The sequence below is a fragment of the Neopsephotus bourkii genome, unplaced genomic scaffold (assembly GCF_033783945.1).
Source record: "Neopsephotus bourkii isolate Nb327-2 ecotype Australia unplaced genomic scaffold, CSIRO-AGI_Nbou_v1 NB_1234, whole genome shotgun sequence".
Classification (NCBI taxonomy): Eukaryota; Metazoa; Chordata; class Aves; order Psittaciformes; family Psittacidae; genus Neopsephotus; species Neopsephotus bourkii.
Window position 1 is genome coordinate 4,171,034 of NW_026901719.1, and position 25,998 is coordinate 4,197,031.

General features: G+C 40.1%; 1 protein-coding gene across 8 annotated transcripts in view; it reads right to left on the reverse strand.

Moving 5' to 3' along the window:
* Positions 1-10,441: 10,441 nt before the first annotated feature.
* The window catches only part of SH3KBP1 (SH3 domain containing kinase binding protein 1), a 226,209-nt gene continuing 210,652 nt past the window's right edge, over positions 10,442-25,998 (reverse strand). For all 8 annotated transcript variants that reach the window (XM_061364578.1, XM_061364576.1, XM_061364577.1 and 5 more), the window contains 5 exons: positions 18,938-19,047; positions 17,452-17,577; positions 14,746-15,017; positions 13,258-13,321; positions 10,442-11,511 (listed from right to left, as the gene is read on the reverse strand). In XM_061364578.1, coding sequence (XP_061220562.1) covers positions 11,470-11,511; positions 13,258-13,321; positions 14,746-15,017; positions 17,452-17,577; positions 18,938-19,047 — 614 coding nt within the window. In that variant the 3' untranslated portion in view covers positions 10,442-11,469. The remainder of the gene's footprint in view (positions 11,512-13,257; positions 13,322-14,745; positions 15,018-17,451; positions 17,578-18,937; positions 19,048-25,998) is intronic.

The following is a 25,998-nucleotide window of genomic DNA, read 5'->3' on the forward strand; positions in this document are numbered from 1 at the left end:
ACCTGAGTGAGAATAAAATGGGAGATGCAGGTTCTGGGATATTTGAACTGTTTCTGTGCAACCCAAGGAAAGATTAAATCTAGAAGAAAAAAGGTAAGTCATGCAACACACTTCCCTTTTTTGGAAATGAGGTCCAGCAATGAGGTTATAGAAAGAGCCACTCTGCCCCCAGAGTTGCCTGTTCAAAAGTCCAGGCCACAAGTGAACATTCAGCTTTCATATACCTTTCCAAGACGTTTTGCCTTTGCACAGAGCTGAGCCCAACAAAACCAAGCTTTAACCTGAGAAGTCAACATTTGCTTTAATACGCTAATGTAAAGATGAGGTGACAATTTTCTTAGGCAGCGCTTTGCACCTGTCAAATGCACTTAGTGCAGAATATTAATTGCCACTTAGGCACCAGGAGCAATATAGCAATATGTTTGCTGTAGTTCACAAGGACAGCAAGTGCTCCAAAGAAAATAGATGTCCTTGAAACCACCTTTTGGGTTTTATTCTTCTCTTTAATTTTGCAAATCCCTGAGTACCAGTTGTTTCTCTAGACTCAACTGGGCTAATGGGGAGTGAGTCCTTCCTTTTTTTTCTCAGGGCTACAAACTTACTTTGAACTGGAAAGCTGAGCTGTAAATTGTCATAAAGTTTGCCTCTACAGGCACAAATACTGCCTTTCTGCCCAATGCATACACAGTTATAGCATACCTTTTTTAAAAGAAAAAGGCATGCTAGAACTGGTGGCACACACATCAGGCTGCAACTTCAGTTTTCTCTAGCATTTTTGGCTGTAAAGAGGGCTCATTCCATTTTGCCCAGGGTCAGGGAAATACAAGATCTCTTAGCTCAGGTATGTACTAAGTAAGCCAGAAGGCACAAGGCCCATGGGGAAACTGCAGATCCAAGCTGCCCTTTCAAAGTGCAAACCCACCCACCCATGCCCTGGCAGTAATTCCTGCAGATCATCTGCCAGCCTGGTATCCTGGGCATGTCACACTTGGTGCAGAGGTTCCCAGGAGTCAGTCCACAGGCACTTTGCACTGACCAGCCCCAGACATGGGTGCATCCAAGAAGCACTTATCAGGGTGACTGCCACCTTGCAATGACATGGACCCAGAAAGCCTGAGCTCTGTATCCCAGATGTGAGATTATTTTTGCGCGTGTGTTGTGAAGATCAAGCATTTGGGAAAATATTTTGATGTCAAATTTCTTTCCCAGCAGCCACCTTCCACAAGCTAATGCAATCTGTGGTGCTTAAACTATTCTGAGTGAACACTTTGTTAATGGACTTTTTGGTATTAGAGTTGCTAGGCTTCTACCCTGCTTATTTTCATTCACAGTGAGCAGGTCTCCAGGTAACAGTACAGGTACTTCTGTCATGTGGATGAGGAAGAAAATGGTTAGATTCTTTACTGAACAGGAAGATAAGATTATTTTTTAAGCATGGTTCCAAACAGAAAGTGTTATATTTCAAGGTCATTTTGTAGAAGCTCTACTACAGTTTAAATAAGATTTTATGAATTCTCCCTAAGAAGTCTAATAAACAACTTGATTTTGTTCGTGGGATTCAAAATATTAACTCCATACAATGGAAGCTAAGCAATATGGATAATTCTTGAAGAAAAGCTTCATAAAGAGGCCTAAAAATGCTACAAGCTTTAAAAGCAGACTTGCAGCAAAGCACACCTCACTTGGGTGCCTCAGAATGATGTGAAGTCAAAACACCTTGGCTACCAAATCAGCATTGGAATGGCTTTCAGGGATCCCTCTTGCTTTTCTGTTCCTGCATAGCCTGAGGCCTCACAAGCTCATTTGACCTCCCGACAAAGAAGGAAGGTGAAGAAAGTGACTGCTGGGTCAAAGAATATAATCAGATCTATTCAGATCTACTGCTTTGCACAGGAAGCACATTGAACACAGCATCTGTTTGTCACCACCCCATGCAAATGAAGAGTGCATATATACATGTCACATAGAGAGTGACGTCTTGTATGAAACACAAGGCTAGTCAAAGGGTGACCTTTCTCTTCCTTTCCTCCCTGCCTGCCTTGGAGAATGATAATTTTATACATATGCACTGTGTGCCCACAAGTACACAGAGCAAAACGTAATCAATTTCAAAATGATTCCAAATTTCTCACCTGCTCTAATTTTCAGCACATCCGGCACTGTAATCAAAAGCTCTTGCCTTTGGATTTAGAGTGGTTATAGGGCAAGCCTTTGGAAGCACGGCTAATTAACGAGTGCAGGCTAGCAGTGAAGAAATTATGCATGTCTTCTCAGTAGCTTCCACAAAGCTAGATTTTCACTTACAGATGACTGGACGCATTTGAAATACTAAATGCTCCCTTCCACCCGCCCCAACCAACCATCCACCAGTAAATAAAGTAGAAACTGTGTGATGTACTCTAGGTTACCCTGCTCTTGCAGGGGGGTTGGACTAGATGATCTTTTGAGGTCCCTTCCAACCCTTGGGATTCTGTGATTCTGTAAAAGAGAAAGATAAAAAACACCCCCCCCCCCAACCTTTCCTGACTTTACTGATGCAGAGAATGAATACTTTCTAAGCTGTTGATAATCTGCATTATTTACATTATTTCTCTATCAGACAGTTATACCAGATCAATATGCAAGACAAGGGCATAAGTGTTTATAGCCTGGTTAAAAACTTTGTTCTGATGTAAGTACCTGGGGCTCTTTGATTTTTCTCACTCAGTTCAGGAATGGAGAAGCAAACAGCTAGTTTAGAACCAGAAGTCGACTCAGGTTCTCCAAAATATAATTTTTAATTGATCAGTCAAACAGAAAATCACTATCTCCAGTTTTCAACACATTTCAAATAGCTTCTAGTTTATACTTCATATGGGAGAAAACCAAACCAGGCCCTCAACTAGAAAGACCTCCCTTAGGCTCTGAAATTTCTGACCCCCAATAAGATAACTAATGCTAGGAAAAAGGAGTCCTAGATTTCTTCACTTGTACAGCATCTTTACACGATGAATATTTTCTCTTTCACAATCCTAGACCTAACAGATTGCTCTTTGAGTTCAGTCTTCCTCTAATTCAGCATGTCCTAGGGGTAAGAAACACACATTTTCCTGAGGAATAAGAAACTGCTTCAAGAGGTCTGGTTTAAAATGTTTGCATGAGCAAAAGAATAAATATTCTTACAGAATTGATTAATTTACATGTTCTCAGCTTGATCAAAGTATCTTTGACTTCTCTACATGTCACAGCCCAGTGCTTTCATTGCAATTCTTACATACCGTGTTAAGATTCTCACTTCTAGCCTCTCTTCTTATTTCTCACTAAAGAAACAGTGATGATATAGGCCACCTGAATATTCACTTTTATTCCAGTTAAGTGGGCTTGTGCTGTCTACTGATTAACCAAGCAAAATTGTCACTCTGACAGGGAACACAGGATGGTTATGCACACACTGCACAAATAATGGGAGGACTAGAATACACCGGTCATTTTTATTCACGTTTAGGTGATTTTTATATTGCTGTAGATGCCAGATACAGAAGGATATATGGGTTTTAGAAGTTTAGCAAAGCAAAACTGTCAGTGCTGCTGAAAAGCATTTTAAATATCTGTAATCACAATGGCTTTGGTACTACCAGTTAGGACTGTGAAAAGTAAAGGAATCCTGAAGAGGCAAGAATTGTTTTGAAGTGACAAATAAAACCCTGACATCTGCTGTGTCAATACTCACTTTTATAATAGGTACTAATGAAGACTTTGTATATTTCAGCAAATATAGGAATTTAGTACAACTACAGTAAGAATCCTTAAACTGCACACACATCTTTTCCTTAAGGCAGTTAAGAAATTGCAACATTTATTAAATACAAGCTTGATATGTGAAGTAGTCTACAGATGTCCGAAACGGCCAGTGGTTGGTTTTTGTTTGTTTGGTTGTTATTTTGTTGGGGTTTTTTTAATCAATAAGTAATTAACATTCATGAACTAGTAGTGTGAAGTAGTCACAGGAGGAGCTGGCAACAGTTGGTAGGAGCACAGCTAAGGCACCAAGTGAGATAGAGAGCAGCATCAGCCTTTCACAAAACCCCTGGCAAGCATTTTTGTTGTGTGCATGGTGCCCTTGCATGAGCCTATTAGCACTGGGTCTGAGTTTCAGTGCCTCTAATGATGGGACCTGAATGTACATAATCCTTATGCACCAGTCTACAACTGGTCCTGAAGCTCTCCTGGTTACAGTGAGACAAGTTGTGATGTCAGACACTTTGCCTTCTCTGCTTTGTCAACTTGTACTACATTTATTCTTTGCTAGAGCAGTGGCACATGCTCGAGGCTATTAAAGCCACTGCCAAATAACATGTCAGTCTTGTACAGTGAGAAAAATTTACAGCCAGATACAATGTCACTCAAATGCAGTCCCTCTTCAGGCATCTATCTGCCATTATGATAGGAATTGCACCAGAAAAGTTTTATAATGCTATAAGCAAGACCTTCAGCCCATCATTATCAACTCACATTTCTGCCAAAGTACCGAAGTTTCCTCCTGTTCTTCACAGTGAAAACCAAGTAAAGTAATAACTCACTCCTGTTCTAATCCAAGGCATCTAATAAGCACAGAGCATTCCTGTCCACTTCATAGGAACCACTAGATGCATTGCTAATAGCCTTATGATAAAAACTTCTACCTCTTTGGGAAATCCCAAATAATAGCTTTTTGAAGAGTTAACATGCTGATAGCAGTAAGATTTCCAGAAGCAGTAGTAGAAAGTTTACTTTTTATTACCTGAAAGCCTTGTTTTCTCTAGAAGTTTAAATCCAGTTGGGAAACTATGAATGATTTCAGTATTGCTCTGGAGTATCCTTGGCTATTCACACAGTAACAAAGAAGTAAAACATAAGGTGATTACTTTTGCAGGTAGAACAAATGTCAGATACTCTGTCTTACGTCCCAAAATGAGAAGATGAAAAAGCTGCAGATTTCCATATGGCATGCATGGCACCACTGCAGTGTGAAAACAACTTGTGGAGCATGTCATTTGCTTTCTGTTTAACAAATGCAAAACATCATCTCAGTTCAGCCTGCAAAGAGACACTAGCCAGAGCCTGCAGAAGGCAACAAAGTTACCTGAGCTGCAGCATCACATCACATGGGCAGCACCTTCACATGGGCAGAGTGGTGGGCTGCATCCTTAGGTGGGCTGCATGACCTCTGTGTCACAGGGGTGCTAAGATACACATTTCTAGAGTGGAAAGGTGCTGGATTCAGGACAAGAGGAGGTTTAAAGTCTGGGATTACTGCCATTTATAATTATGCAGGAGAAGGCAGAGGAAGCATGAGGCCTGGTAACCTGGAAGGGGAGTGAAAATGTGCGCAGAACCCAGGCTTACCCCAGACTTGCACCCAGCTGGAGAGAGGTGCTGCTCCAGCATAGTGCATTGGTGATGCTTACCTTCTGCACTGGTGACATTTAGGAGCTCTGAATAGCACTTTGACAAGCCTCATTGACTTTAACATACCCCAATTAATCAAAGTCCAATATTGAAGCTTGTAGCCATTGCAGTAATGTGGCACCCTTCCTGTGTTAAGAGTTCTTCCAAGCACAGGTTACTGAGCTGTGTTTTTGAGGTAAACAGGTCAGAGCATCAGAAGTTTTCTGTTCCCCTGAGATCAGTGACACATGTCAGGCATGACTGTGTAATCACAGCACAAACATCCTGGACCTCTGGTGAGAGACCTGCCATCCACTGATGAACTGGCTTTCTCCAGCCAGCACTGCTTATGTTGGGGTCTAAAAATTTATGCCATGTTTCCCCATGCCCTGTGCTTTTATTTGATAAATGGCTGCATTTATGCTTCCAACAGGGCTCAGTAAATTTGGCTCTTTGTATCCAGAGTAGCCAAATTACCTAGCAGCAGCCATTTCCATGCAGGTGCACCTTTTCTATTTATCCCTCCTTCCTTGTTGGTAAGCTTTTTGGTGCTTTGTGCTAGGCAAAAGAGCACAGTGCATGGACTGTGTGAACTGTGCTGTCTCCTGCACTTGTCTCCTTCACAACAAAAACCATTTGCAGAAGGGGGTAAGCCAGGTGATGGGTTATCCTGTAGCAGAGGAGGCTGCCCAGCTTAATTTTCACTACCTCTAAGAAGAGCCCAAAAGTGCTCTCACAAAATCCCAAACCCTTTATTGTTGTCATCCAAGGAGGCAAAGAGCAGCCTGATGGATCCCTTCGTAGAAGCACCTTTGCTGTTAACTAGCTGGGACAAAGCATGTAGGGAAGAGCTTGTTGTACTGAGGAAATAATCTTCCACAGCAAATGAAAATGCCAAGTTTGGGTGCAGTGAAGTGAAGTGATTTTGACAGAGAAAGTTTCGAAAACAGATACTTTTTAAATGTTCTAACATTCAGAAGTGCTTGTGAAGCCTGGTCATTCTTACCTAATTTGCTTTGTCATTCTAATTTTCAAGTTCTCTTCCCCAAGAGAAATAGCCTATTAAAACTTTTAAGATTATACCACTAAAAGCCAATTATGTTTTCCTGTGACTGTCATCATCTACATTCTCCAGTTGCTGTTTCTACTTAAAAAAAGGGAGTGTTTGAAACCTACTTATCTGTGGGCCTGAGAGATTGGTAGGCCTTGCCTCCTTATTGTAACCCTTACAATGTGTCAGAACAATTAATTACACTCATGGTTCTAGAGACTTGTCTAGAATTACAGTTAATGAACTTGCTAAAATACACAAAGATAGCACTTCAGTTTGTAGGGTAACAATTTCAACAAAATTAATTGATTAATTTTTTCACCCTGCAGTGCTAACACATTTTAAAACATGATTAAATTTCTAATACTGAAAAAAATAAATGCACAAGAACATTAAGCCATTTAGCTGTTTGCACTCCAGACCTCCATGCAGGGGAACCGTGAGCACTGAAAGCGGAAACTCAGCTGCGTTGCTGGTGCAAGGAAAGCCTGGCTGTGGCAGTGCAAACTCTCTCAAGCATCTGCTCCTAAGGCTGACTGGTTTATGCTAGCTACCTGTAAAACTTTGTGCCTCCATGGGATTAGGAATCATCTTAATTAAAAGAGCTCATACGCAAACAACAGTGTGTTGAGTGGGTCCGATACTTAGGTTACTAACCTAAGTAGAAAGTATAGGGAAGGAGCTGTGGTTCAGAGCTTTGGGCTGCCCAGCACCATACTAGTGGGTGCCAAGGCATGCTCATCCCCCAGCAGCACACACAGCACCACAGCTTCCTGTGAGTATTTAAGAAGTGTCTTTTGCTTCCCCAGCTGTTCTATTCCAGGCTAGGAAGTGCTGGCATGCCCTCAGCTTGAGGGATGTTAGTTTCAGGGTTAGTTTCCAAAGGCAGGGAACAGCAGGAGCAGAGGGACTGCGGCAGGAGGAGGGGAGCAGCTGCGGGAAGCAGGAAGTGAATAGGCCACCAGCTGCTAATTCCTAGGCCAGCTCAAGAGTCAGCTGAGGCCAAAGGTGACAAGCAAAATCTAATTTCTGTCTGAAGGGTATTAACAACCATGGATACAAGTGCTTGGTGTTTAGTGTGGGAAGTTCAGCTAGACCCCCTCTGGCTCTTTTTAATCTGACCAGAAGTCAATGCTTGAAGAACCCTCTCCTTGCCAAAGTCTTTGGGAATCACAGTGGCACTGCAGGACTCCTCCATTAAGGTCAAAACACCTCCCCAATGAAAAAGTTGCAGACCAGTCGGTTGCTCCTACTTTTCAAACCAGTCTGCCTGAGTGAAAGGTATCTTCTTTCTATCCAGCCTTTCCTCGACAATGTGCCTCTTCCTGTTTGCAGCCTTAGGGTCCTTTCTTCAAAGAAGTAGCAGACACCAGCAACCTGCCCCTTCCCAGCCTTGTACTATCACTGCTGCCTGGCCATCACCCCCACCCCAGCTTTTCTCCCTTTGGCTTTTGGTGCTTGGGTATTTGTGGGACCTACGAACTGCAGCACCTCTGACCACAGCCTCCTCCTGCCCGCAAGGTAGGCTCACAGAGAATAAAAGCTCTGAACTAAGGCTAAAAGTTTGAGAGCTGTTAGCAATGTGGCATGGAAAAGGAATTAGCAGGAACACCAGGCATCTTCACACCATGCCAGCCCTGCAGCAGCAAATGTTATTTCTGTGCCTGCAGAGCATGAATGTGGTACTGCACAGAGATGCTGGCAAGGCTGCAGCTCCTGGGCAGCTTCTCCTACAGCAGGGCAGCCTGATCTGCAGGGGGAGCAGGGGGAAAGTGGTGCTGGCTCACACCCGAGTCAACTCCGCAAGATGAGTTGAAATAATTCTGTAACTTCAGCAGAACATGAATTTCTGAGGGTGTTTTATGGCACTGTCTCACCTTGCTTGCACCAGTGCAAATTTCAGTCCTGGCTGTCACACAGTATGGCACTCCTATGGACATTTCAAACACAAAGCAGCTCACAACGTTTACTGGGCAGCTAGCTATCCAAAACCTAGAAACAAAATTTACAGCATACAGTTGTGCTCAATCCTTTGACCTACTGGCATAACAATAGATTCATCTAAGCCTTTTGCTCACTTACAAATGGATGCTAATAAGACAAACACAGAAGAGGAAATGTAAGTAACAGAACTTAATAAACACTTTGAATATTTACTACCTTATTTCCATGAAGAACTTTTTAAAGTGCCAAGTGCTATGATCTCACATTAAGAAATAGATGCTCCTTTTAGAGTTGAAATGAGAACCTAAAGAGAACATAAAACTGTTTTCTTAAAAACCTAAAAATTTTCCAAAACAAGAATTTAAATATTATCACCCAATGGCATAAGCCTGATGTTTCACACCTGACTTCTACATGTAAACAGAAGTCTGCTGAAAGACCAGTGTGTGCATATTAATGAAAAATCATTTTACACAACTCTTCAAACAACAATATTTAATCATTTTCACATCAAAATCACTTTGTAGCTCACCAGCATTTTCTGATTTTCTTTAAATATAAACCCAAACGTTTTTAAAAGCAGCAGCTTATATCCACAGGCTTAATGCATAATTGTTCCTCTTTAAAAAAGGGAAAATCCATATATGTGAAATACCTCCTATTAATATAATGAAAAGCAGCAAGAAGAGTTTGTAACTCTACAAACTCTCTTCTCTCAGAATAATCAACTTCCAAAACAAAGCATTTTCACAAAACCTCATTTAACCTTCTTTTACAAAGCATGATACATTGGACTTCTAACCTCGATTTATAAAATGACAAGTTACCATCTCAACAGGAGGAAAAAAAAATGTAGTCTGGTATAAGGAAACTCCGACTTTCAAATTCAGACTTTCATTTGCAAAACCCAGAATATTTCTGAGATGTCTCTTATATTTCTGAGGTACAACTCCAGAATCAGTACCGTATTTACCACAGATACAATAGTTCATCTCTTTCCAGGGGTGCAATTACGAAGCTAGAGCTGTTCATTTCTGGATATACTTGCAAATGTATGACTATAAATCCAAACAGAATTCTTATTCCTTATCCCTCAGTTTCTCCTATACTCCTAACCCCTATTAACTTCACAAAAACCATGACAAAACCATCGAGGAATCTTTATTGCTGGAAAGCTAAGATGGGACTATCATTCCCTGTACAAAAATATTTTAATGCAGTTATTTAGAAATGTTAAATAAGAGTATTTCAGTGATAAAATATTTTATTAGTGCTTCTGTTTTTGTACATTAAGCAATGTATTGGGACTTTTAAAAAAGTTCTCAAGTTTCATTAATTGACCTTTCAATCTCCCACATCACTGTTACAATAGAAGCAGATGGTACAGTAGAGGAAATTACTCCAACAGTCAGGTTCTGTAGTGGCAGTTGAGACCCATGAAGTAAGATTCGTGTATGGTGGAGTATTTTATATATCTACGCATATCAAAAAGATCACGGGAACTCTGCCAACCATGTGTGAACGTGGCATGCAGAGTGGTTAGCTGTGATACAGGATATGCTGGCTGGAGCCAGCTCTAGCATTTGATGACATGACAAATAGATCCTTTGTGTGGGTTTTTTTTGTCCCTCTGAAGCATCATCAATATCACTCACCCACTCACTCCACATTATGCAAAAATATCCATTATTTAAACACTCTGTATAAACTCAACAGTGATTGCTGACAAGGTATAAGATACTCCGTGGCTAGCAAGGAACCCATGAAACCACACACAGAAAAACAGGAGACCTTATTTTGAAAGGATAAAAGCAAACAGAAAAACTGGAAGAAATGCCCAAGGCAGGGGAGCTGGAACTAGATGATCTTAAGGTTCTTTCCAACCCTAACTATTCTATGATTCTATGAAGCAAGCACCAGGTTCAATAAAATGATGAAAAGTATGTCCTGCTGCAAAACAAGGACTATAAGTGTACCAGTTTCTAAGTGTACAACATAATGTAACAAACAATCCCAAACAATGTCACACAACAGAGAACCTTGTGCATGAGATAATACAACTTTTTATTCACGTTTTATAGATTATTTTTATTTATTTTTGCTTTAATAATGCATATTCTGTTCACTCTGTGCAAAACTGGGGACAGAGGCAGGCGTTAAAATCATCTAACGAAAATCAAGCGGAGATGAACATTCGAGTTGAGGGAGAGGCCCATCAAAACCAGGAAAGCTAAAAAGCCACAGCTGCTCAAGACAAAGCTGCTTTCAGCTGCACCCTTTTGCCCTGCCACTTTGCACAAACCTGGCTCTCCTGACTGAGCAGCTGTACACTGAGAAGGTGTCTGCCGCCGGACACCAAGGACAGGAGTCGTCATGGTAGCTACATTAGGGAGACCTGGCTTGTGACCGGCTCCAGTCAGTGTGTGGCAAAGAAAGGCACAAATCATTGCAAAGACCAGATTTCTGTTGGTTTGTTTCCTTCTTGTAAATACATTACTGTACACAATGTAAGTTTAAACTGTATTGGATTTGGGGACATAAAATTGCATATTTAACAGAATTTAAAACCATAACAAAAAGTAGGCTGTTCCATCTTGAAGCAAAAATAATCCCTCCAGCCCCAACATTAACATTCATTCCTGGCTATATGCAGTAGAAACATTTTAAAATCTGTGACAAAAGACAATTATAAACCAAAAGTCAAAATCATAAAGCTTGTAAACAGATAATCTGAAATACATTTTATTTATGGAAAAATATCATCAAAATAGTACCACTATGGACTAAACTGCCTGAGTTTTCATTTCATCTAGGATCTTGAAGTAGAGAGCCTTTAGCACAAGAGGATCAATTTCAGTCACAACTAGTGCTGCACAGCACTGCTTCAGGTGGAAGTTTTGTCCTCATTGTTGGTGGTTTTATTGTGTATCAAAAACTGTTGTGCTAATCCTTCAGATAAAGGGATGTTGAGGCAATTCTTAAATCATTTGGCACAAAGTTATTTTGGCTGGGGCATAAATTTGAGTCTCAGTCATGAAGAATAATGCAACATTCCACCTATCAAGCATTCACTTTGATTGAAGAGCTTTCTTTATGTCATTGACTTCCATCTGAAAACAAGTAAAAAAAATTGTGATGAAATTAGATGCCTTAGCAAACTGAGGCACCATTTCTAGGTACTGATAAAAAAGCACGTTCCACCTTGTCCTCAGGTGTTGAGTACAGGTTTTATACTACTCTTATTTCCAGATATTTTACAAATTGAGGTGACCTTCTCAGCTGTGTAAGATGACCACTCATGGCTTTCTCCCCTCAGAGCTTGATACTGAATGTAACACAAGACCTTTCAAGCTCTTTAAATTACAATTTTTACAAGCCACGCAGCTCACTGCCAGGAGTTACTTGCAGAATGAGCACTGTGCTCTTGCATCAGTTGCTGCACTTACAGACAGCGCAAGTAAACTCAACTGTTGACCATGAGCAGTGATAGCTGAGGACCAAAACCTATTGTCTCTCTCCTGTAGTGATGGCAGTTGCCTTCTACACCCATCAAGACTGCATCTAGGCACCTTAAAGGCTCTGATGGATGTACAGCCATGTGGTAAAAGGATGTGGCTGAAACCATCATCAGACCTCATTAAAACCATCAGTGCAGATCTCTGTTTACAGATGTAAAGCCAACCTTGTAGGTGGACTTTGAATAGTTTGGCCTTTTAGACTAAATCAGTAACTGTTATTAAAAATGTTCATTGATTTTATCTGAATAAATTTCAGTTTTAGTTGAACACGTATTGTGTGTTCTTAGAAGCCACACTTCTATGTGGCTTCATGCATAAAGCTCTTTAGGCAGCCCCAGAGCACAGGTATTGATGGTTCCCAATGCTGTTACTCTTTGGCATATTCCCAAGCGGTTTACTGAGTGGAAACAGCCCAGTGAAATTACAATTTGATTTTCTACCCTGAGAACAAACAAAAAGTACAGTTGACCTATAACATAAAAATATAAATTATAACCAATACTAAACCACTTATAAAGAGAATAGAACAGAACAAATAGGACTATTTCAGTTGCCAAGGACCTACAAGGATCTTCTAGTCCACCTGCCTGACCACTTCAGCACTGATCAAGTTAAAGCATGTTATTAAGGGCTTTGTCCAAATCACTCTCCAAAACCCAGAAAAGGAGTTTCATCATCACTCCATATTGAAGCAGTGCAGTCAATGACCCTAGCAAAGACTTGGCTCCATGACTCTCACACAAGCAAGGCAGCATGCTGTCTGGCAAATGATTAAGCCAGCATGACAACATCTAGAGACAAGGTACAATACAACTGATAGTAGCAATAACTGGGGTCTTAATTAGAGCACCTTCTTTTATATTGTTTAGGATGTTTTCGTAAAGACAACCTGAGTACAATCTGTAAAGCAGACATAAAAATCTTGCTATATGAAATAATGTTTCAAGCATACCAACTCTAAGACAACCCTACTACAAAACAGAAAGCTTTGGGAGAGAGCAATTGATTTAAAGAGATGTGATTTCACTCGTGAAAATATCAAACCATTAAAACTGAGACTAAAAAAAATAATAGCTTGAATCTTATATTGTATTTAATTTTTTTTTAATTTCTCTCCTTGTGCTGATAAATTTTTAGATAATTAGGCTTTTCAGTAAGAACCCAGTACTGTGATATATATGACACCAACTGGCAACACTATGAAGGGAACAGGTATGTCCCTTTCAGAAATGTTAGTATCTTTTGATTCAACTAGAACCTAGCAGAGTTTTGTATCCCATACCTGAGGCTAAATCAAAGCTGCCAATACTTTCATAACATTATTAATAATTTAAGTACCTGCAATCGTAGACGGATTTTCTTTTCTTCATCCAACTCAGATAGCAACTGTTTAATTTCTTTTCTGTTAAAATGCAAAAAAAAAAAAAAAGTTTGGAATGGTAACGATTAAACTAGCAAAATACAAAAGATAACTTCTTAGAGTCATATTTTCCCTGCTTTACTAGTTACCTTTTTTCTTTTGGACAACTAGCTAAAGTCAACACGCTCTTGTATACTATATGCTATACCACAGACTCTATAAAAAGACGCATCCCATGCAGCTCATGATTAATACATTTCCTCCCTGCATCCACAGGCTTTGTTCTGGGCTAGTTGTTATCAACACTGTATCTGCACCCAGTTGTCTTTTTTTTCCCTACAAAATATAGACAGATTGGCTGTTGGTGGGTTATTTGGAACTGGTAACATATATCCTGTCCAGGCTATCACATATTTAAGCCACTTATAAGCTGTTTATGCCAGCAATAAAAACATAGCCTTCAACTTAATTTATAAGACTTAACGATCCCTAATATGGATTTGCTGTCATCCTTCTTTGTCTGGAAGGGGAACACAGCTATTTGAAGCAGACATTTCATGTTCCTACTGAGTGATCTCACCTTGAATTGAAACCAGCAGGTGGAAGCAGACCATAAAGAAAGCCTGCGAAGACCAGAGGACCAAGAGAAAGCATTACAGGTGAAGCAGTGTGGTTTTCTGGCTCCATCCAGCTTCAACCAGGCCCTCCTGCATCTTTTCCCAAACTCCCCACACCCTTCTGTTAGCCACAGTCTGTGCATGTTGCTTTCACTTTACTTTCTCCTGCCACGGCTATGCACAACTGACAATGCAAGTGAAGGTTTAGCTTCCAAAATATTTCATATTCTCAGGGACAGAAAAAGCTACTTGCCAATCCCAGTTTCTCCTAAGAAATGAGCAGCTTAGAGAAAATGAAGATGCCCAACACTAAAATAGCAAGATTCAGGCTCATAAACACAAAGGTCTTCTAATGTCCTAATTTAATTACTTCTTTTGTAATATGAGCTTCCTGGGAAAATGTGCTAACAGTCAAACAACAAATTGATTCCATAATTATAGGAACTTTTTATTATACTAATACTAATTTATTATTCTAATTTGCATTACAACAAGAACAAATCCACCCTTATTAATATCAATTCATATGAGTTTCCAAGTAGTTACTGGCAAATAAAACAACATAATAAACTTATTCACTGCTTACCACTTGTAACTTAATTGTTTCAGCACCCCATAAACATCTGCTTATGTCATAACACAGGAAAAAAAAGGCTGTTACAGATGGATAGTGCCAGTCTTTTTTCCTGAGATTCTCACCACTGAATGTGTTCTGTCAGACAAAAATCACCCCAAACAGCAAGGCAAGCTGTGCAGCGTAACTTACATGAAGGCAAGCTCAAGAAGAAACTGCCACCATCATGCATCAACAGACGCATCCCAACTACAGCTCTAATTTGAAGTGCTTACTTTTGCTGGTCTTTCATTGTTTCAATGATGGTTCTTAGCTCCTTAATTTGCGTTCTCAGCTCCTCCAGGGTAGTCTGACCTTGGCTCAAGTACTCAGTCTTTGGCTTTCCTTCAGTACCGAACAGGGACGGGGAATTCGGCCTGTGGCTTGTTGTTCCCATAGCAATTGAGTGAAATCCAGGTGATGGTGAAGGAGATAGTGATGGTTGTATAATACAGCCAGAAGTCAAAACTCCTGGTTTTGGAGGCAAGGAATTTTTATTATCAGACACCTGCAACAAAAAGAATAACATTTAATGTCTGGAGAAAGCTTTATGAAAATCAGACCACTAGGCAAATATTAAGTGCTTTGCTGCCCTTCAATAATGTTGAAAGTCCATACTCAAACATGGACAGTTTTGGCCACACAATTATAAATGTAACAATTAGTCATTATCTTTGTACATGAACATCAGAAGGGGTGTAGCTGGGATACAGAAGTTCAGGCAGCTTCAGTAAGGCTTTCCACAGTTGCTACAACCAGTCAGTAAAAGTGTTTCCGAGATCTCAGACCTAGCAGTGAAAAGAAACAGGGATGGATGCTCAGAGTTTCCCACAGACATTTCTGAGAACACACCTACATCCATGGATGTCTCCTGCAGAGCTCAAAACTGCATGGCCAAGAATCCAAGTTGTATTTTTTTGCAGATTAAATTTATGATTGTCAACTAACAAGTGAAGTTATCTTCAACACCTAATGTTTTATAAAAATTAAAAAATTTCTTACATGTCACTCTTATTGTTATGAAAATACCAAAATATTCTGTAAGCTTGCTTACTGGTATGATATAAAAAGTAAAACAAAATCCCACGGCTTCAGAATGTTAATATATTAATCAGAAATAAATGTACTGTACTGTCCTCTGTTTGCTGAAGCTTCTGTGAATCCTCATACCTACCAATGTCTTTTTGTTCCTCCAAGGACTTAATAGAAAAATGCGGATTTAACCTAGTTACCTTGGAACCAGGTGCCTAGCTCATAAGGATCCCCTACTTCTTGAATTGCAATCCAGTGCTCTATTTATTAGACAAGGTACAGAAAAATTTGAAGTCCATGACTTTACCAAACATGACCAGCTACTTCACTGCATACACAGAACGGTGCAGAAGTGCAGTTATCACAATGGCAAGTAAGGTGAATCTTAATTATTTATCATGTTGCTGTTTGGCAATGCTGAAGTGTGCATTATATGACAGCTACCAGGAGCATCTGAAAATCTGATTTGGCCAAGAGTAGCAAAAAGCATGAGGCAACCCTCCAACTCTATCTTGGGCAAAGAGATACTGAAGTTGAGTGGCAAAGATGGTAATCTACCAAGAAAAAATGGTATGGAAATGGAAGGAGACATTATAAGTAAGGACTTGGGGACTGGGGCAGTGGCATTAGCTGGATAAAGTAACTGAAAGAGAAGTAGTTGGTCAGATGGAAATTAGGAGAAAGCGTGATGGGAAAGGAAGAACAGGATCCTCTGAGACTGTTTTTGTCTTCAAAAAACAGTTTTCCCCACTACAGGAGCATGATTGAGTACAGAACCTGTCCCAGGCAAGCACTGCACAAAAAGGTGTTCTGCAGAAAAAAAAGAGTGTGACCACAGAAATGAAAATGCTGTTATAATCACAAGAAAGCTGAATCACTCCAGAGGCTTGAATGCCTGACTTCATGACCTTAATGATGCTCTTTTAACATTTTATATATATGTGTGCATGTTTGAGAACCTATAAGTGGATTGTTCATGGATAATAATCTTTATATCAGTAGATGCAAGTTTCGTTTTCACTGAAAAGAGATGTCAGGCTGAGCTTGAACCCAGAGCAAGTGAGAAAGGCACAACTGGAGTCAGCCACATTGAACACCTTATTCCAGAGCTTAACTGGTATCAACATTAAAGCCTCAAGCAGCTATTTTCTGATAGCAGTCATCTTGTTTTACAGGAAGATCATATACATCCTTGGCACAAACATACAATTTACAAATGATGGCCCAAGAGTATTCCTTAATGCACATGCTCCCAGAAGAGGGAGCTATATAGCAAAACATTATAAATTCATCACAGAAGTGCCTTGATTTGATGACTCCATCTTTCAAACACTTTTGCTATACTATTATAATGTATTGCTTGTATTATTAAAGATATCCTTATGTACTAAAAAATAGCTCCAACCTCTAAAGCCTGATATACCCACTCTTTCTGTAATCGATTATCCTACAGTTTTCTACCACAATACAGTAAGAATGGCACAAGGCTATAAAATGAATGCAATTGCATCAGTATAAAAAGTGATCATACTTGCAAACTTCAATTCATGTACTATTAGAGTGGGTCAAAGAGTAGTATTTACTTATAAACTTCTAATGTAAACTGAATTTACAGCTGTTCTGAAAGGCCTGTGTTTCTAAAATTTATTTCCCTAGCTTCTCTCATTCTGTGCAATATATGTACACTAGAAGGTGGTTTTTTTTCACAGTATGGCTATGGAGACATCTGAACTCTGCAATTCATTCCAGACATAGAACAAACTTTAGTAACCTTTACCATTTCAAGCTTCTTTAAAGGCTAGTTACCAGGTGACTGTTGATTTAAAATTTGAAAATAAATATTTTAATACAGTTTTAAAAAGTGAATATGCACATGATAAGGTTAAGCAGACACATTCCAATTAACTTACTTGCGATATTGTAACAGTTCTTGATTTCCTTGACACCTCAATAGTTTTCTGAGCAATGGAAATATGTTCCTCCTTCTCTTCTTCAGGACTTGGGGAGTCAAAGAAATCAGGGCTTGAAAGGGATGACTAGGTAAACACACACACCACAAGAAAGGGAAAAAAAAAAGAAGAAAAAAGCAGGTATTTTCACTGTACAATAATTTGACAAAGGAAGAAGAAGAGCATTATGTGAGGACATTTTTATTTTACTTTTCTTTTAGTTATCATTTTCAAAGTAGTAATACTTAAAACCAGGACTCTTTCTTCTCCCACCCTTCTTTTTTACACCTTATTTGCAAGGCTAGAATACTTTCAAAGCATTCATGAAATAAGATACACTGAAGACTTGAATCCACCATTAATTTACATCTTTGCATTGCATTATGTTGTAAGAAAAAACCACCTTCCTGTCCATAAGAAGAGCTTATTTAGCTAGGACACTGAGCACTGTGCTGGGGGGATGCCAACTCTGCCACCTGGGCAGCTCTGCCATGGCTTTGCTCAGTGCAGGTCTCACTCTGCTGCTCTTCAAAGGACTCATGATGCTGCCCATGGTCACTGCTGGTGCTGCAGGGCTGCCTTATTCATGGCCTCTGTAAAGGTACAAACAGGGAAGGTTTTTCCACCCCTTGTTCTTCTCCCCAGAGATTTGACAGGGGAAGAAAAAAACTTTTCAGTTGTCTTTTACGTTTCTGTATTTATGTACATAGTCAATTTTGAAAGCTTTCTTTTATGCATTTTATCAGTTTCACAATAAGCCTTTTTGTTTCCCTCCACTTTTTCTTCAGCAACATGAACATGGGCAACCATAAGTAGCTGCTGTCATTCTGATATTCCAGAATGCAAAAAAGCACAGAAATGAACAAACCCCAAAGAAGATGACACTAAAAAAACTAAGCAATGGTTTCTCAAGTATGGTTTATGAGATCGATGTGTTCAAAGACACATATTAAAGTGTGAAATTTAAATCACCATTATATGTATGATTGTGAGCTTAATGTGAAGAAACACATGATGGCTCAAGGAGAGCTGTCAAAGGCTGAAATGGTCTGTTTGTGGCTCAAAATCTGCTAAATGTCCTAGAGAAACCAAAGGAATTGCTTCTTTTGAGAATCACTTTCAAAATCCTTAATACTTAGCACAAACTAGTTTATTTCACAGATTTTTAGAAAGGTTTTTTCTGGCCTCAGTCACAGCTGGCAAGGAACGCTTGGCAGCACCCAAATAAGGGGTTACAAATCTTATAAGGGAGGGAATGTTTTAAACATCAGTATTCAGAACACTGTCAGCTTTTTGACACTAATTTTCCTGAGCTGCATTTCTCTGCCTCACTGTACGTGTGCAGGGATGGCTGTGGAAATGTAGTAAAACACCAGGGAATGCAAATGGGGGGAGGGGTGAAAAATCAGAAAAAAATATTTTTAAGAGAAATGGAAAATTAACTTACAGATGTGAGAGACTGGGAGGGTGGTCGCCTGCCAGTAGCTTTTGGTCTAGTTGTAGTTGGATGATTAAGCTTCTCAGCAATTGGTATTACAGAGTCAAAACCTTCCAAGTCTTAAAAATAAAACAGAATTGAATAGGTTTTCTGGAAACTGTCCTCAAAGGGAAAGAATCACTTTTCTTTTTTTTTTCTAATTTCAAAGAAACCAAATCCCATTTTCCACACTGTGTCACAGTGTTCTGCACATGTTTAGCCACCTTGATGACACTAAAAACCTGGAAGTCAAAGGTGGCTGTAATCCAGTCACCCTTACTAAGTAAAATTACCCTTCCCTCTCAAACACATTAAAGCAGAGGGAGAATGTGTAGAGTCTTTGGCTTTATTTTCATTGTAGTGAAAGCTAAATGACATGGGTTGTATGGCTTGGAATAAACACTTTCAAAATTTCCATTTTGCTACTAAAGGGCTTAATAATTTTTTTTCTTGAACAACTGCAGAGGTAAGATAGTGCACACATCTCAAGAACTGTACTGTCAGTCCTGCATCTGCAGCAACTGCTTAGGGGAGCACAGAATGAGAATGAACTAGCTGTAAGTGATCTGTAGGCTCCTGCAGGAAGCATAGTTTCTAGTAGCTATAGGTGAGAAGATTATCTCCCTCCTGTAGTCTAGAGGTTATGGTAAATAAAAATGCCAACAGGCTCCTGAAGCGGTACAGAGCCCAAGAACAACAGGTCTGCTCAAACGCAGTTATCAGTGTCTTCATACTTAGTGAAAGGCACTGGGGAACTGTTTACTGAATCCAGCCACGTGGTAGCATGTTTACGTGAAAGAACGATGTGAAGGCTGAAGGAATACCACAGCTTGTGATTACGTGCCTGAATCAAATGGCTTAACACCATTCATCTATTTTTATGGGTTATATCAGTTTCACTCACCTCCATTTCAAAATACCCTACTGCATATGTTATGCAGAAATGAGTCAGAAAACCTACAAGAGGCACTTTAGACAACAGATACAAAAATTCTGTAAAATTACTTTCAGACATTAATCAAATACTGGAATAATATTCATTATTCAGAGACTATTTTTCATTGCACATATGTAGGAAGAAATAGCTTTTAACAGTTATATATACTGCACACTTAATTTTCAGAACTGTGATAGAACAACGAATCTCTGAAGATCCAGCCATATTACAACCATTGTACAAAATTACACAATGGAAAGATGAATTAACAGGCCTGTGCAATAAGTTATGTGTGCTGAAGGACACAAGCTGAATCCAAGTACCCATGATTTGGCACCTAGGAAGCAAAGGGGATCAGACATTCCTTATTCAGCAATATTCTTCCATTTCTGGGAGATAAAAAAAGAAAGAGACCTCTTTCAATAGCCCTGAAATAGACTAAGGTTATTCACCTCCAAGTACAGCTCTATTTTTGGAGCAACTCTTCTTATATATAACAAGTGACCCCACTGTCCTCTACCAGGTATTTCTTTAATTGCTTTTTTGTTGACTGTTGCAATCTACATGCAAAGATAGGTCACCCAGTCTGTCAAGGGAAATTTGGCAATGCAAAGACAAATGTATTAGGTAAGGCTGCAGTGCTTTTAAAGTAAAAATGAACATTAGCAGACAGCACAAAACCTACCTGGAGTCCAAAAAAAAATGCAACTGTAAGAGCTAGTTTCCAGTAACATCCAGTTTGAAGCTGATGTGTGAGATAGCTAAATGACTTGCATAAGATCACAAAGCAAATCAATGATGTATTTTAATAGTCTTTATTTTTCCCAATGTGTTACTTTGTTAAGTTGCACAGCAAGAATACATTGCCACCAAAAATATACACTTGCTTATAAATATATGAAGCTCACATACATAAATACAAGTGGAGACTGAAGCAATCCTTCCACTTCTCACAGCCACTGTTTCTCACCTGTATTTACTACATTTTTTTACTGAGCTAGTTTTAATCCAGCTCATTTTCCAACAGCAGGTGTCCAGCCACCAAAACACCCACGCTGAAGGAAGGATCAGTATCAGTACCAGAGGAGTGATATGAGCTGCTAAAAACTGAGACGAAGAGCAGACTACTGCTTTGGGGGGCAGCAAATGGCTGAAATTATCTTGGAGCCTAGGAAAGCTCCAGTGCATGACTTCCCTCTCTCTCTGTATTGCTTGCTTCTGTGGTAAGCACCACTATCCCTTCCTCTGTTCCTACCAAATAAGCATAAGCATCTAGATAAGCATCTAGATAAGCATCTATTCCAATATGGAAAACAATCAATGAAAAAAAAATAGTGAAGGCATTAATTCAATGTGTTTCTTTGGCTTAAATAGACTAATAATTACCTAGAATTCTATGTCTGATCAGAATAATCAAATATTCATGCATAAATTGTAAAATACATTTATGAAAAGAGTGTATGCGTTTTTGTCCTTAAGACCCATAAGCACTTGCAGATAAAATTTTATGCTCCACGCATTTTATGAATACCATGAAAGATAAGCATTTCTGTGCAAAGTTTCTATTATCAAGAAATACTAGGAATCTTCATTTTTTTCCTAGCTAGAGGAAAAAAATAAAATAGCTAGAAAAATAAACACATGCAGCCTGTACCTGTCCTGAAATTAAAAAAATAAAAAGAGCAGAACAGAGGTCGGAAGGGTTCCACAGGTAGAATCTTCTGCCAAACTAGTGAAATCACAGCCATTCAGCTGATACTATAAATGAAATTCTATTTAAGTGTGAGGGACAACACTTGGTACAATGTTAAAATAGTAAATCCACTTTCAGTACTTCCATACACCCTTTACCCTCCAGTTTGTTCTTGTTATTTAGATACGTTTCTCACTCTCAAATCCACCCTGCACCTGAGGCTATCGCCATATTCCACGGTCATCAGGAAAATTACCATCTAGCAAACTGGTAACTAGTAAAATGAGGAACACAACCACCCAAGAGACTTCTGCTTTACTCTCATTTATATTCTAGATTCAATAGTGAATTCACTCATACTGGCTATTCAATTATTTTTTGCTGATGGAAAGCAAGGTTATACGGCTGTGACTGTATTATAGTCCCTGAGGTCATTAAACGCAGATATCTGATTTTAGCTTGTATTTCTGTAGCTATCGGAAACCAGGAACTTTCATTTGCATACTAAATGTAAAACCATCCAGCTTGAGCTGGACCAAATGGAGCCATTAAAAATAAAGTGCGGTCTACTGTATTCACATCCATGCTAATTGCCAGTAATGCAGCAGCAGCACCCAACAGACCTGAATTTGGCCCTAGTCCAGCAGTGTTTACTTGTTTAAAACAGCAGGGAAGGTTCTGTTGAACACACAGAACACAGAGGGCACCCATCAATTAACAATGCCGCTCCCTAAGCAAAAAATAGTTGATATTTGTTGGATTTCTGTATCACTTACTACTTCTGTGGTTTACAAGCAATTATAGACCAAGTCTTCCAGAATCTCTTGGAAGGAGCATTTCCTACCCTGCTTTACAGAGAGAATGGAGCATCGGAGAGAATTGGATCCTGGTCCAAAACATGCTGAACACCCACCTCCATGATATGCAGAAAGGAGGCTGCTCTGATGGTAATCTGGTCTTGTAGCTAAGTAGGTGAGGCTTGCGCAGTTAGAGAAGCAAAAGGAGGCACAGGAGCCTGCAGAAGTACAGGGAGTGGGGAAGGGAGTGTGCGCAATAAAGTAGATGGCTATTGGTTAATCCTTGTTACAGGTGGAAACAGGCTCTGCAGTGCACACATGCGGCTGTTGTACAAAACCTGGAAAATACTAATTTAAACACTGTTGAACATGAGGGGAGACGAGGGGTGGCCATGAGGGGTGAAGGGTGGTCGTGAGGGGAGATCATCACGAGAAAAGGGCAGCCACAAGGGAAGACCACAAAGGAAAAGGAGGGGCAGCCGGGAGGGAAGATTGTGAGGGGACATGATCTCCCCATGAGTGAAAGATCATGAGGGGAGATGAAAAGAGGCCATGATAGAAATCCTGAGGGAAGAGTAGGAGTGCCCATGACGGAAGACTGTGAGGAGAAAGAAGTGGTGGCCGTAAGGGGAGATAATGAGGGGAAAGGAGGGATGGCCATGAGGAGTGAAGGGCAGTTGTGAAGGGAAGAGGAAGGGCAGCAATGAGAGATCATGAAGGAAGAGAAGGTGTGGCCATGAGGGAAGACTGTGAGGGAAAAGGATGGGCGGTCACGAAGGGAGATCATGACAGGAGAGGAAGGGTGGCCATGAGGGAAGATCATAAAAGGCAAAGGAGGGGTGGCCATGGAGGGAGACTGTGAGGGGAAAGGAAGGGCAGCCATGAGGGAAGATCATGAGGGGAGATGAGGGCATCCATGAGGGAAGATTGTGAGGGGAAAGGAGGGGCGGCCATGAGGGGAAATCATGAGGTGAAAGGAGGGGTGGGTATGAGGCGTGAAGGGCAGTCGTGAGGGGACATCATGAGGGGAGAGGAAAGGCAGCCAGGAGGGAAGATCATAAAGGGGAAGGAAGGATGGTCATGAGACAAGATTGTGAGGGGAAAGAAGGGCAGCCATGAGGAGAGATCATGAGGGGAGACAAGTGGTGGCCATGAGGGACCATGGAGGCCATGAGGGGAGTTTGTGAAGGGAAAGGAGGGGCAGCCATGAGAGGAGATGAGTAGTGGTCATGAGGGGAGATTGTGAGGGGAAAGAAGTAGAGGCCATGAGGGCCAATCATGAGGGAAGACAAGGGGTGGCCACGAGAGGTGAGGGGCTGTCGTGAGGGGAGATCATGAGGGGAGAGGAAGGGTGGCCATGAGGTAAGATCATGAGGGGAAAGCAGGGGCACTCATGAGGGGAGATCATGACTGGCGAGTGGGGGCGGCTGTGAGCAGAGATCATGAGCAGAGAGCAAAGGCAGCCATGGGATGTGAGGAGTCGCCATGAGAGGTGAGGGGCAGCCATGAAGGAAGATCATGAGGGAACATCATGAGCAGAAAGCAGAGGCAGCCATGGGGTGGGAGGAGTCGCCATGGGTGGTAGGTGTGGCAGCTATACAGTGTAGGCCACTATGGGTGTGGATGAGGGGTGGCTGCAAGCGGAGCCATAAGAGGAGATCTTGAGGGGAGATCAGTTTGACCTTAGTGACATGGTTTAGTGGTGGGCTTGGCAGTCCTGTGGTAAAGATTGGACTTGATGATCTTAAAAGTCTTTTTCAACCTACTTGATTCTGTGATTCTATAAATAGATACATTCATCGTTATTACAGTCTCACTGATCAAGCAAGTAATTCATGAAGTAAGTCATGACATGGTAAGAAAGATAGAGTAATTCTAATATAGCAATGTAGTACACAATAAAATGTCTGACTTACTGAGCAAACATACTTAAGGAATATGAAAAATGTTAGCTGTGCAAGAATTATTCCCTGGTATTCTTCCAAGTCAGTTAAGAATAGGATATTTTTCCCCATTGCTGTGTTCATTTGGAAAGACAGTTATTTAAAACACAATGATGATGTTTTTAAAAGCATGCCCAGATCCAAGAAAACAATTATTTAAGAAAAACATTCTTGGCTCATTAGACTTGTATCTTCCTGGAAAATAACCTTCAACCTCTCCCCCTGTCAAAAAAAAAAACCCGGAGAGAAAATGTTAAATGGTAATGCTTCCTTCCTTCCCTGTTTTTGACCCTGCATTTACAATTCTGGCATAAAATGTGACCCGGCCTTCACTTTATCTTACATTTCGGCGGGTTTTTTTTAGTCTTTGGGCACCAAAGTGATTTATATATAATGAAGACAGAAAGTTTTTTGAATTAGCAGAGAGATTTCACATTGAGAAAACTGAAATGGAAACTGATGGATAACAGAATCAATGCATTCAGAACGCTAACAGTGAGGTTTCATAGAACAGAAATTCAGCAGGGCTGCAAGAAATGAGGAAAAGGTGGCATTCAATTCATTTAAAGATAATATGGCACAAAAGCCACAGAGGTAGAAATCATCTTCAATACATTCAAAAGACTGACAACAGGCTTGGGAAATAGTATATATATGTATATATATATGGTCTAAACCCAATAATCTTGAAAGTGGTCAAACGAGAGAGATACTGCAGATGAAACCTTCTGCATTAATGTCTGTTCAATATATATCACTAATTAACTATTAACCATGCTGAATATTACTGGAAGTTTTCAAAAGACCAGAATTATTTTAACTACTTCAAGCATCCAGATTTTGCTACTCCCTTAATGCTGAATAGCATTGTACCCTTCAAGAAATACAGCCATGCTCCCAGCCAGGGTCAGATCAGCAGAATCTCATCCATAATGAACTGCAGACTCTTTTTAATATTTGTGTAATGGACTTTCAGTAGGAGAGCTCCCTGGATGCAGGGTTACTGAGTTCAGGAGCATAACAGTAATGAGTCAGGGAGTCCTGCCCATATGGTTCTTTCCCTTGGAAGGGAAACAGCTTAGCTCACCTGTCTTCTCAGGACAATCACTGGACAGCTACCTTTCCTGAAGTACATATAAATAATTCCTTTTCAGTCCTAACTTTTATGGTTTTAATAGCTGAATGTAGGAAGCTGCCATAATGAGCTTTGCTAACCACTTGCCAGTGCCCTCATAAGGATTTTATTTTTAACGATTCAGAAGATGCCAAGAAAGAACTGAAAGGTCAAGAAAACTGAGCTAGAAGAAATGGATATGCTGTTTCCATGCACCTCAACTTGCCACACATGGAGAACGGTTTAAATTTCTGGTTTACTGGCTTTTTTTGGACCCTCTGGGGCAAGAGACCTAATTATTTTATGTAATAAACCATTAACATAAACCTGATACGTTAACATATCCCAATATTTACAATTCACAACTATGTTTATGGGTAGTTTTGATTCATTGGCATAAATATTACCACTTAACCCAGTTAGGTAATTCTGTTCCTTTGCTTCACTCTATTAAACTTAGCATAAACAGCAGCATAGAAAGAAATAACTGCTTAGGCAGACTTCAGTCTTCATTATGAAAGTCACATTTTGTCCTCCAACTCTTATA